Source organism: Aphelocoma coerulescens, chromosome 2 (assembly GCF_041296385.1).
Source record: "Aphelocoma coerulescens isolate FSJ_1873_10779 chromosome 2, UR_Acoe_1.0, whole genome shotgun sequence".
In the NCBI taxonomy this organism is placed as follows: Eukaryota; Metazoa; Chordata; class Aves; order Passeriformes; family Corvidae; genus Aphelocoma; species Aphelocoma coerulescens.
Window position 1 is genome coordinate 20,600,618 of NC_091015.1, and position 13,783 is coordinate 20,614,400.

Genomic DNA, 13,783 nt, shown 5'->3' on the forward strand with positions numbered 1-13,783 from the left:
GTATATCCCTAGCATAAGGGCCATTACTCACAGTGTTTATAATCTCTATCAGAATCCTTCAACATCAAAACAAGCTCAATAATTATGGGATAATAGACTGCCAGAAAAGATATCTGTTACACAGTGACCAAATTTTTGCCTTCTGAACTGAGTAGCAATGTATGTAACCTTACCTGGAACCCAGTTTAAGTACCGAAAAGGAGCACCACCAACCCACTGCCATCCACTGTTGAAATTCAAACTGTTAAGACCAAACCAGAGAGCTGAACTCAGTGTGCGAGTCAGACCTAGGTAACAGAGACAGAGAGAGATATTGGAAGTCCACAGCAAGAGCAAGAACCTCCTAAAGACTTGAGGGTTGAATTCCAGTTGAGCCATCTCCTTCTCCTTTTTCCTAGTAAAAGTTTTAACAATTTTTAATGTTCTAGTTAAGGTGGTTAAGCTAAACCTGCAAAACGGGTCATTGGTCAGTTACATACAGTTACATTGGTCAGTTTAGTTTTAGGTTTGGAGAATTTTATTACAACAGGCAACAAAATGACTCTGCTACCATTGATCACAAACATGAAACTTTCTTTTCAGAACTATAAAATATTAAATGGATAAAGTTGCAGAAAAGGTCACAAAACCAAAAATCACTTTTCTAAAATGAAAGATATAGTTTTCCAGTGCGTATTTTCTCTTCCATAAAATTAACAAGTGTTAATTTCACAGTGCAAAAAACCTGTCCTCATTTATCAAAATATACCAAAATTCAATCATTGCAAACATCCTCTTTTTAACAGAATTTCTTGTGCATTTTTCAGACTGATCTGATTTCAGTTCTTTAGCCAATGATAAGTCAGGCTTCTAAAAAACAATTAAAATTTATTCCTCTAGATCTGAAAAGCACTTAGAAATATGGCCCTGCTGAACATTATTCATAGTCATTACTAATTAATTGTCTATCTGTGCCATTAGCATAAGGAATCACAGCTGGATGACTGCTGATTTTTTAAATTTAAGTGTGTTTCTGCATAGTTCACAGAAAATCATTGTGCAATGTGTAACATTTGTTTCTGCTTCTACTGAAGGCATCATGCCAAGATGTTGCAATTTGTAGTTGTCTTTGACACCACAGGGATGGGCAGCACTTGAAGCATGGCAAAGTTAAAAGGAGAGGTGGTTAACTACTGGAAAGGACTGGAACCTCATACCTGGTTTTGCACCAACATGTTAACATGTTCTATTACTACTTCTGGACAAACACATTGAGGTTCTGAGAACAGAGCATGACAGGAAATCCTGGTACTGCCAGTGCAGTTGCATAATGAAAAACTGATCTTCACATGCATGTATCAGCCATATCTATTAGCTTGCAATTAAAACACATCGAGTAATAACTAACTTCAGTGTCAGTGACAGTTTGCTCCCTTGAGCGCTAATTTCAACAATAGTTTTGTCAGAGTCATTAAAAAAACAACCTCTGTTTTGACCACATCTTTAAATTGAAAACAGAAATTTAGACAGAACAAATTGTTCATAGCATTAAAAATACATTTCTCATTTCTCTTAAGTGGAGAAATATGGATTTGATTGATAGACTACCAGATGGATAAGGAATTGGCTGGGTGTCTGCATCCAAAGAGTTACAGTCAGTGGCTTAGAATCCAGATGGAAACCAGTAACAAGGGATGTTTCTCTAGGGTCTATATTGAGACCAGTATTCTTGATATCTACGTCAGTCACATAGACAGTGGGATTGGGTGCACCCTCAGCAAGTTTGCAGATGACACCCAGCTGAGTGGTGTGTTTGACTCACTGGAGGGAAACAATGGCAACCAGAGGGCCTCTGACAGGCTTGAGGAGTAAGCCCATATCAGCCACATGAAGTCCAACAAGGCCAAGCACCAGGTCCTGCCCCTGGGTCATGGAAATTCACTATATCAATATGTACTAGGGGATGAATGGATTGAGAGCAGCCCTGCAGAGAAGGAGTTTGGGGTGCTCATGAATGAAAAGCTGGACATGATCCAGTCATGTGCACTTGCATCCCAGAAAGCCAAACATGTCCTGGGCTGCATCCAAAGCAGTGTGGCCAGCAGGGCAAGGGAGGGGATTCTGACCCTCAACCCTGCTCTAGTGAGACCCACTTGGAGTTCTGCATTTAACTCTGGGGTCCCCAGTACAAGAAAGCCATGGATCAAGTCCAGAGGAGGCAAGAAAAGTCATCAGAGGGCTGGAACATCCCTCTTGTGAAGAATGGCTGAGAGAGCTGGGGTTGCTCAGCCTGGAGAGGAGAAGGCTCTGGGGAGACCTTGTCATGGCTTTTCAATTAATAAAAAGGACTTCTAAGAAATTTGGAGGAAGCCTTTTTACCAGGGCTTGTAGTGACAGGACAAGGGACAACAGTTTAAAAATGAAAGAGGATAGATTTAGATTGGATATAATGAAGACACTTCTTACAATGTTGATGGTGAGGCCCTGGAAGAGGTTGCCCCAAGAAATTGTAGATCCTCATCATTGAAGTGTTCAAGGTAAGGTTGGGCAGGACTTTGAGTAACCTAGTCTAATCCATGATAACCTATACCATGGCAGAGACGTTGGACTAGATGATCTTTAAATGTTCCTTCCAACCCAAACTCTTCTCTAATTCTCTGATCTATGAATTTAGAGAGTACAACATATAGTTTATGGTATAGAATATTTTATCATTCAGCTGATGTAACATATTCAAAATATTTTCTCATCTACCTAATAGATGAATTAGTGGACTATTTCATATGTGTACACAGGCCGAGAAGGTAATAAAGAGGAGTTTCTCAATGCAGAATGTAAATATATTCAAGTACAAATTTAAGAATTTTCTCATAGGAGAAGTTTGGAAACTCCTTCCAAAAACATTGAAGGAGATTGAAACTGAGACCATTTGTGAGTCATTTTGTTTATTAGTTCTTTTTCTTCTCATATTGTAGGATATACTGAAGATTCGATGGCTTTAGTGAAATAGGCAAAACTGCTGACTAATACACACTACAAAAAGAGTGCAAAAAGGATGCAATCTTGGTATCTACATCTTCAGTTTACAAACTACATTGCATTTTTCTGCATTCCAACATTCATTTTTTGTTTCCTGCATTACTTAATTGTATTTTTTATGTTACTCTTAACTTATGGCAATATTTAATCATGATAAATATTATCTGTCCTATATTCGCAGCTGAATCATTCAATATAACTATTTCGATTTACTAACTACCAGAACTGAACAAATATAAATCTTCAAGATGGAACATGCCATATTAGTGTCACTGTTGCAATAATATGCTTTTTTAAAAACATGATGGATAATATTAACCTACCTGTCAGGTATGTTTGTTCATGTAATTCTGTGATGCTTAATAACTCTGCACTCTGCTGTTGACAGCTTTTTCTTGCCTGATGCCATTTCAAAGCTGTCTCAGAGTTTATCTGGTACTGGACATTTGTTAAAGGATCTGTGTTCCAGAAATCATTAGCAGTAACTGTAGAGAGAAAAGAAAATGCTGTAACTCATCATGAAACTAGATAAAATATAGAAAAAAAATTTGCATAGCAAAAGCCACAAAATGCCTGAACACTGCTATAGACAAATGGTTTGAAAGGAATCCTGAGGTTCTCTAATGTAATAGTAGATCCAGGGCAGCAGACAGGGAATGAAACAAGGTCACCATTTTCTCTGGTACAACAAATCTTCTGTTTAAGGTAAACAATGGGTGGATAAAAACATGCTAAAATAGTTGACTTGTGAATGTGGAGAAAAAGACTAAAAACTTCCAGGGTGATGCTAGCTAAGGTGTATCTCAAGTTGACCTTTTTTCTGAGATAAACCCCAAATTTTCTTACTAATTTGGGTTACTATGTATTATCGTACTGTGGTAGTGGTAATCAGACCCAAGTGCTGAATGAAAAGCTGACATCATCACCATCCAGCTCACACTTCCCTGCAATTCCTGATTTCTTAAGCATGTGTCTGACATATCATGACTTTCTCCTCCACCACACAGCCTGACTGAACTCCCTAAATACCTGAAGTTGGCACTTTTAGGCAATGCTGGTGAAAGCATCATCCAAAAGGACCCAACACTAGAAGTTACCCCAGAAGGTACCACACTCTACACTGCTGCAGTCTCTTCTGGCTCATCTCAATTGTATCTCCACCAACAAGCAACAGAAAACAGTGTGACCTTGATCTGCCAAAAATGGAACCTACATGAGGTCCCAACACTGAGCTAAATATCACATAAAGGGAATAAAGTTGCGTGACAAAAGTAGAACACAGCAGAAATCACTGCATGGCTGCCAGCAATGAGAAAACAACTGAAATTCCTGAAGCCTTTATCAGTTTGTCAAGTTGTAATCTCGGAAAAAAATGAGAGAAAGAGGTTTCTTTTGAATTCAGAGCACTCAGAAAACTTCAGTGTGCAAATAGAGGGAAACAGTACAATAAACAAAACTCAAGACAAAGCATGATACTTGTGAAATATCAGGAGGTCACTTACCAGTTCCACTTTTTCCTGTATTAAATCTGATTATCTGTAGGTAATAGGAAGTGTTTATTTTCAAATTATCTTTATTTTTAAAAAGAAATCAAATATAACCTACTGTAAAATAATGACATTTCAATAAAAATGGGGACTTTCATCTGATTATCTTTATCCACAAATCAACTTCTGTCCAAAATATTTTATAACTATCAGAATCAAAACTTCTTTGCTATACTATGTTCTAAAAGACCATAAATCCCTGTGCACAAGGCTGGGATAAAATGAATATTGCAAAAGTATTAAAATCTATAATTCAATAAAGAAAATTGGCTCTGACTTGATAGTAAGGGGTTTAAAATCTCGTGCAATTATTACAAAGAAGAAGTAAACAAGTATTGGGCATTCATCCAACCTTCCACCTCAGTTCCCCAGTCTCATAATTTATAGCTGACTTCCATATGGTGCTCGCTGGTGGAATTTTGGCCTTTCATAAAAATAAAACTCATTTCTAAATCTCAGAAAATTTGCTTTTACAACATTTGAGTTTCAAGAGATCACATGTCTCTTCAGAGCAGGATCTTGGAAAATCTATATGCTGTTGTTTAAAGCTTAGTTCCCCAGGGAAAGAAAAGGATGAATCACTTTTCTGGAATAATATATTTTAGTATCTAAGCTAAATTAATGTTCAATCACAACTGTCCTTAGTACAGAAGTAGAAAATTAATAAAAATCTGAACTCCATCCCTACACAGATGAATTCACCATCCATTTATTCTCTGCAGTTTTTGTTTCTGTTCTGGTCACCTGCATTTTATGCATGGCTTAGAAGGCTTTCTGAATCCTTCACTAAAACTATGGCTCTTTCATCTGTTGAGAAAGAGGCCTCCATGGACTTCTTCCCACTGGAATAGAGCTATAGGTACACACTGAGTCACTCTCCTGATGGTCTTACACTGTGCAACCTGTTTGCTTCCCCAACACCTTCTCTGAAGTGCAGCACACAGTTCAAAAAATCATGGTGTAACCTATAAAGAAGCAGAAATTTCTAGGCTACTAAAAATTGTTTGTTGTAGCAGCAGCACTTCTTAGCTCCTTTCCTAAAGGAGATTTAAGCTTAAGATTTAACCTCAGATTTAAGCTTCTGCTGTTACTGTGTCGGCATCTCTTTCTAAATCACAAAATAAAGGGTCATAATCGCAATTATGGCACCACCACCGATAAAATTTCTCCACCTCTGTTGATTATAATAACTGCTGCAAGTATGGCTTCATGCCCTCTTCATTTTGGAGAACATATGAGGTGGATTTGGTCACAAAGAAAAGTGACTGGGTCAGCCACAGTCATTTATTTCACTGAAGGTCCTGGCCCCAGTATGAGTAGCTGTAATAGTTTGCATCACATATTTTCATGCTGGCATTCTTGGTCCCCAGACAGTTTAAGAAACAACAAACACTTTATTCTTAGTAAGTAAAATTTTACACACACAGACTTAAACATTCTATTATTAAAGGTGTTGTTGAAGTTTATTAACTTATCACTCTCTCATATCTCACTCATTTCTTTTTCATAGGGATGACTAAAACTTCTTCCACCATGGTCTGTCTCTCATTAAAATATATAACCCAAACTTGAATATTTTATAGCCAGTACTGAAGAATCAGGAAGGAAACATGCAGCCAATCAGCATAAAGCAGCTTTTTCCAAACACAATCACTGCCATCTGAATGGATTTCCTTGAATTATGCTGAAGAATTAAACAAAATTTTAATGCTGCCTCCTATTTTTTGTACTCAAATAATACTTGGCAGGGAGCATTCTTAAGTCAACTTTGCTTGTGCTTTATTAGTGGGATTGACATTCCCAATATGTTTTTATTGTCTTGAAAATGATACTGGCATAGGAGAAAAAAAAGTTCTATTTTAATTCGTCTGAAATACGGAATGCAACATTCATGAAAATCAGGCAAGGACATCAGTATTTTGTCATCAAACCAGTTAAGATCAACCCAAACACTTTTCTTAACATCAAAGGAAAGGCATATTTTTCTCCTTAGCTCTGATTGCAGCCAGCTGGAGCTTTACACAAAAACACAATAATAAAGAAGAAGGGAGGAAAAAGTGCTACTCTTCTCAGCATGACAGAAGAAGCAGCTTGCAGACAAAATGTTTAGTATGTATTTTACAGAGGCCCAGAGTAAATTCATTCAAATTTAGAAGAATTCAAATACATGCAGGCATAAATAACTCCCATTTACTTAACGTAAGATCAACATTTCTAAATAAAGCTCTGCATATTCATAATACTGCATTTTAAACTCCAAGTACACTCAAACCAGGAAATATAGAATACAAACGCTTCTAATTGAGTTAAAAGACAGAACTAAAATACAGCACACAGATTTGGGAAACACTGGGATGTAGTAAAGAGTTTATGAAAGCTCTTTTGTGTCTAAAAGGCAACTCATTCTCCAAAGTAATTTTAATTTTCAATTAAACTGTATTCTAGCTTCCAGGTTTCTAGTTTTTGGCCTTCTGCATGTACTATTTATGCTAATGTAACATCTTTACATTGAATTGACTTTCTCTTTAAGTAAATGGTGCACATAGAGATTCCGGCACATGATTAACGTACTTTCACCCAGAAATAACTGGGCAATGTTTTTTATGCTGGGTGCTATGTTTGGATATTTAGGTAGCTCTTAAGAGGAAAGCCAGCTAAACAGAGCCAGAAACTGAACCATTTCAAACTGTAAAGCACATATTATGGACATATTTCCAGGCAGCTGAGTAACAGCACAGCAGAATCATGAACGGAAAAAGCTTACATTTTGTTGGGCAAAATCCATACTTCTTGTCAACATCATAGTCGGAAGTGGTTCCACACCAGAACCATCCATCTGACCTGCCAGCATCTGTGCAGTCAGCATACCATTTACCACCAAACTTAAAAGGAAATACACAAGGGGCTCCATTGTCATTTCCTTTCACTGTGTAGGTATCTAAGGAGACACAACAATTCAAAAATGTATAAACATTAATAAGCATGGGATATATAAGGGTTCATCTTTATGATCCTATTACAAAATATTATAGCAAGGAAAGCTTGCTAGCAACTCTACTAGAAATGGGACACTGATCATCTTACTCTAGGTCTAAGCTAATACCCCTGTTCACAATGAGACAAATTTTTGTTGCTAAGGGAGACAAGTGACCACAACTAACTGAGCCAAAATAAGTACATTCTTGTGCTAAATTTCCCATGCATAACAATCAAAAGTACAAAATCCACACAATTAAGCAATTTTTTAAAGTGCAAAAAACTGTTGAGTGTTCCATCAATAACTCAGTCAACTGCTGATCATTTTAGACATGGAAGAACATGTACATGTAAATTTGAAAGATATATACCATGGAGTGACTCCAATATATTATGCCCAAATAAATTTTATATTTGTATCTAAAGATAATTCTTGTTTTATCAGAAACCTGACTCAATGAAACTTAACGAAGTGGCTATGATGCCTTTTCTTGGTCTTAAAATCAAGACTCAAACACAGTTAGAAGGAAAAAAGGGATTTTACCTTGGTATTTATTTTAAGGATCCTTAGGTGCATTATGTCCAGGTGGAATGCACCCCAATGCCCACCGCAATGCACACCCCAAAAGATCTGATATATCATTATAGGTCTTACTGATTAGCATAGCTATCAAAGATTCCCCAATGACAGGCTTGAGTGAGCCCCCCTCCCCAAGGAACCTTCCCCTGGATGGTTCTATCTTAGTTTACAGAATGTGTTCTGGGGAGGACCTTGGGGTCTGGAGCACACTAACCCCCTACCTACTAAGCTTCTAAAAGGTTTAGTCTCTTAGCTGAACAAACAAGTCCAAGAATGTAGGCAAAAAGCACAAAGAATACAGAAAAGGCAAAAACTCATCATGGCATCAGCTAAAGCAGCTTTCTGTGAGTGCACATGTAATGTACATGCATTGACGGAAGGACATACGGGGGAATTGTACTTGACAAGGACTTTTGGAGAGGTGGCATGCTATGGTCACTGTCTCACAGAGCTGCTAGAAAACAGAGGAGGAGGGAATAGCAGGACATTATTACATCTCCCTCCTGCCTTCTTTCACACAATTTGCTTTACTAGGGTTCTTCTATTCTGGCTTCTGGCCAAGAACTAGTACTGTAATCAGCCATGGTGTAAACCACAGAAACTGCACCCATACCTCCCTCTGTGACCATTTCTGTTTATCAAAGAGTACTAAATGGGAAGTCAAATGTATTCCCAGATACCCACCATGAATATATATAGAGATGTATTATACACAACTTTTTCAAATTTAACTATTTAAAATATCTTATTTCTTTGTCTAACATTTTAGCACCAACTCTGAGACTCCCTTCAAACACCTAGGAAGACATATATTGGAAATGAAGATATCAAGAGCTAACTACTATCTTACAGATAGTTAGTATTTGCACCCAAAGGAAAAAAAATATAACCAACAGACTATACATTTACACTACGTCTTTCTGTACACACATAGTAAATAGTAAAAGCTATCATCAACTGTTGTGTAATAGTTATACACATGTTTTGAATAACCATAGAATTTTCTGTTCTCTCCAAATGAATCACTACCATGCATGGTTAATCATCTATCAGCACTTTGACAAGTTTGACAAAAAACTAAATTAACCCCTCAAAAAACAAAAAGCACACACTCGATCGAGTATTGTTGATTTCACCTGAATTCACACCCATTGATCATTAATAAGATTAAGGAAATTCTCCTACACATAAAAATATTTTAATTAACTACACATAAAAATGAGTTTTAAATACAGAAGTGAATTTACAGAACTTTACCTTCATAGCCTCGAGAACACAGATCGTCTGTGGTTCCGTAGACTTTCCACCTACTCCATAAACCAGATCCCTTGTACAGCATAATATTCCTTTCCTGTTTGTTTCCATAGTTGAAAAACAAATCTTCCCCTTGGATTGCAAAGAGAGTCTCATTTCTGCATTCCCATCGCTGAAGTTCACTAGCCTTGTCACAAGGATACAGAGTGATCGGAACCCAGTCTTTCTTCGAAGGCACTCCCAAGCACAATTTGAATGCTATGCTCATAAGCTGGTGATCTGAGACCCACCTGAATTTTTGTGACTCATTTTCTTGAACGCAAGGAGCAGTAGTCACTGAATTAGAACTTTGAGCCAGTACACAGAGTTTGTGATTTTCATTATATATTAAGAAGATGCTAGTATCTGTAAGAAAAATAACACTGGAATCATTTGGGTTGAAGTAATCTTACCTACTATCTAAATGAAATATGAATCTGGACACTCCCCTTAAAATCTCATCATCTGGTCAGCAAGAGAAGGCACGGACTACACCTGTTAAAGTGGCTCTACAATGCAACTAGCTCTAGACTAGTTCAATGTCAATGTGAGGACATTTCAACTATTTTGTGTCAGTGAAAGCATCTACACACAAAAGCCCAAGGCAGCAGAGGTGTAGATCAGTGTCTCCTTTAGGTTTAAAGCACGGGTTAAACTGAAGAGAGAAAACACACTCATGGTATTAATCCAAGCTGCATTCATGGGAGTTACTGAAAAGAGGGAGAACGGACACCATAGAGAGCAGATCTGGACACTGAACTGTCCAGCAGCACTGGCTCCCAGGCATGGGGAGATGACAATAGTCACTAAGGTCTTCAGGCTCCATTTCCTTGCAGTGGGGAGCTCTGTTCTCAAAAGCCCCGCTAAAATCTAAAAAGTATTAACTGAGGGGAAGGATATGTTTTTAAGCTTTATACACAAGCTACTTGTAGAGCATATTTATTTTTCATTTCAGTCATCAGTGACTTTCTTACATCTCTTCATTATGAATGAAATACTAACAGCAGTGGGATTTGCCATCACAAGGTAGGCCTCTTCATGACTTATGAAAATATACAAAGCTCTTCATAGCTTCCCAAGTTATTTTTCCCTCTTAGTAAACAGTGATTCTCAGCATGCATTTTTATGTATTCAAGGTCGATTTCAAAATTGTAGCCACTTGAAAAGTTTTTAGCATTTTTACACTTGAATGTGCTATGGAGTGTAATATTTCTGAGCTGATCTTGCTGAAAGACTGAAAATTCTCCTCTCTGATCCACCTGAGATGCATTTTAGCACAGTAACTTAATCATGTTCTTTCATGTAAGGTAACAGGATGCACAACATTTTAAAACTATATTTTAACTGGGCTATGAGCTAGGAAGGAGAAACATTAATTTATCTGACTCTGGGGGTTGAAGCTAATTAAAACACTATTTATTTTAGTTTATTATTACCAAACTAAACAAATTCTATAATGGAGAAATATTCAAGGGGAAAACAGGTTAACCACAGAAAAATTTCCCTTCTCTGCTGAGTCTCTAATGTGGAAATTATCATACTTTTCTGCAGAAGAACAACCTGGGAACAAATAACCTCTCTCTCAGAAAAAGAGCTGACCTAGACTTATCTCATCTATAGTTCAGCTTCCTTCTCTTGTCCTTTGGCTTCCAACTCACTGGGAAGTAATGTAAAACTGATGAGCACTGGAGGCAGAAATTGTTGTCTTTTGCCAATCTGTTTTACTCACAGACAATACAAGGAAATGTATAATTATCACTGCTGGTGACAACTTCTTTTTATTCTGCTTTTCTACTAGCATTTAGCACAATGTTATTGTAAACTGATATATGCAGTGCTTGCAACTCCTCTTTTCCTGAAATCGTGTTTAAAGTTTCTGGATAAAAGAGATGACAGACAATTTCACATGTGTAGAAAACACTACCAGATTTTTCAAACTGCTAAAATTGTATTTGTGGCCTAAAATAACATTACTTATTTTCTGGTTCTTGTGGTGTTAAAGAGAAGATCCTATGCACATGAAAAAGGTATCCCTAAGATACTGGATTGCTGCATCCAGGTATGAAAGGGTGCAGAGTTCTGACTTCAGAAACAAAATTAAAAATCTGAACAAAGAGGTCTGGCCAGTGAGGATGGAGAGGGGGACAAAACTTAGGCTCTCTACTATTCTGACAGTGCCTTTTACAAAGCTTTAGAAGTGTGTAAACCAAACACACCTGCTTATACAAGGGCCCCATTGCACATTCCCAGTGCAGGGTGTAGTATGTATGTAAGCAGCTAAAGGTCAACACAGCCGAGCAGGCATAAAAATAAGTTGACACCAAAACAGGAGAACAGAACAAGAGGTAGCAGGATGCTGGAGCAAGTGTGGCTGAGGCTGTAATTGCAGGATTTCATTTCCCTCAGTATTGCTCCTCTCTAGTCCATGGCCATCGGGCAGACTTGTAACTTAGTCCTGTATTGCTCCAGTTTACAGCTTTATTTCTGTTTGTTCTGCTTTCTTGGTCACCGAAAGGGGATTCCCATACAACAGTATCCATGTGAGTATTTAGATAGTCTAGAAGAAACAAGCCAGGTATTTGTGCAGCACTTCCTCTGCCCTGCCAACTCCTCTCTGTAAACACTTGATAACACTCTTGCCAACATGATGAGCCGTATCTGTAAAATGGGCTGAGAATTACACATATCACCATTAGCTGTTTCACTGTTCTGTAGCAACACTTGTTACAGAGCTCTGTAACAGGTGCTGTTCTTCACTACAGATGAACCGTGGGTGGAACACTTTAAGGTCCACCACAGTGTGCTCATGAGTACCACAGTGTTAGTACTTTGAATTAAGCCTATTTCTAACAGTAATTCATATTTTGAAGCTTACAGCTGGTAGGAAGTTCTTTAAAATGCATAAGAACATGCCAGGCTTGGGAAACAACTTCACCATTACCACAACCAGCCATTCAGGGAGATCTAGCATCTTTTCCCTCAAACGTCCCAAGTAGATCCCAGTAGAATTTTTCTCACAGGTTTTCATTTTTCTTTACCCACCACTCTATGACTATTTGCTTATCCATCTCTGGCCCCAAGCTGTATCTTAAGAATTGTGCCAAGCACTTCAGAATCTCACCAGACAGGGTCATGTCCACAGTAGAGGTTTCCAGTGTGCCAAACTGGCTCCACACTCTGCAGCATTTGCAAACCATTACAGATTATGTGAGTGTAAATAAAGAAGTAACCCGTGAAGCCAGTGAAGTGCTGCCAGTGTTAAACACTAACGGAGAGCACCAGAAGAGCACCCCAAAAGCCAGGAGCAAAAGAGGAGGGAGCAAGGAGGCAGCAAGCAGGTAGGATGACTGTCTTCTCTACACAGACTCTTGCTTACCAGACAGCCTAAACTGATTGTTGCTAATTACATAAATGAAGAAAGGTTACAAGGCAGTGTTGTGAAGTTTTACATCAGTAGATCTTAATCGAGAGAGCAGAAGATGCTGAGAGGTTTTCAGGAAGGTCAGGTGAAAACCTTTCACTGAAAAACAGCTGTGAGCTGGAAATCATGGTAAATCTCAGAGCAAGTGGGTACAAACTCCAGGTATCACCGAGCAACACAACTTCCCCATTTCCACACCTCTATCCATACCAGCACCTCAGCTACCTTAACATCCCCCCACGAAAGCCATCGGCCAAAAGCAGGGCCCATCAAAGAGGAGGACAGGCAGAGCCCCAGTACCAGGCACGTCCACAAACCTCCTCGTGAGCAGGTCTCTGAAGGAAAGCTGGGTGATGGTATTAAATCAATCGGGGACCTAGCAGAGCAGTAGGGGAAACTGAGGCAGCGCCAGTGACAGCCCTGTTCGGCACCCACAGCGCCATGGGTACCCAAAAGTCCGCCCTGCCGGGCAGCTTTGCCCACCGGGCACCTCTGCATGCGGGCGAGGAGGGGTGTCCCGACGGGAAGCCGCCTCCATCAGCCCGCCCGCCGCAGTGAGGGATAAAATGGTCCTGGGCTTCACCTGCGCTCCTTCCCCACGCCTCCCGCAAGCCCCAGGTCAGGCTCGGCTCTGTGCCTGCCATGACCCCTCGTTTTTCGGCTCGCCTCACCCCGCACAGCCCCTGCGGGCACTTACCCAGCAGCGGAAAAACCCGGGGGAGAAGCCCGAGGAGCAGCAGGAGCAGGGAGGGAGCCATGGCCGCGCTCCGCCCGTGGCGCCCCGCGGCTCCGAGGAGAGCGCGTCCCGCCGGGCAGGTCCTCCGCACTTGGGAAGGGCTGGTGGATCAGGGGAAAACTCTGCGCTCCAAATGATAAGGAAATATCCTGTCACATGGGGCGTTTTGAAATAACAGGAATTCGCTGTTCAAACTTTGCTTTCCTAAGCTG

The 13,783-nt window shown here is 39.3% G+C and overlaps 1 protein-coding gene across 5 annotated transcripts in view; it reads right to left on the reverse strand.

Moving 5' to 3' along the window:
• LOC138106301 (macrophage mannose receptor 1-like) overlaps nucleotides 1–13,687 on the reverse strand; it is a 58,619-nt gene extending 44,932 nt beyond the window's left edge. The window contains exons 1-6 of one of the 5 annotated variants that reach the window (XM_069006704.1): nucleotides 12,536–12,678; nucleotides 9,666–9,780; nucleotides 9,379–9,557; nucleotides 7,330–7,503; nucleotides 3,342–3,503; nucleotides 174–287 (exon numbers count right to left, since the gene is read on the reverse strand). In XM_069006704.1, the coding sequence (XP_068862805.1) occupies nucleotides 174–287; nucleotides 3,342–3,503; nucleotides 7,330–7,503; nucleotides 9,379–9,557; nucleotides 9,666–9,780; nucleotides 12,536–12,611 (820 nt within the window). In that variant the 5' untranslated portion in view covers nucleotides 12,612–12,678. Of the gene's footprint in view, nucleotides 1–173; nucleotides 288–3,341; nucleotides 3,504–7,329; nucleotides 7,504–9,378; nucleotides 9,781–12,535; nucleotides 12,680–13,532 lie in introns of those variants that run through there. The other 4 variants (XM_069006703.1, XM_069006702.1, XM_069006706.1 and 1 more) reach the window with 4 other exon arrangements.
• Between the last annotated feature and the right edge of the window lie 96 nt (nucleotides 13,688–13,783).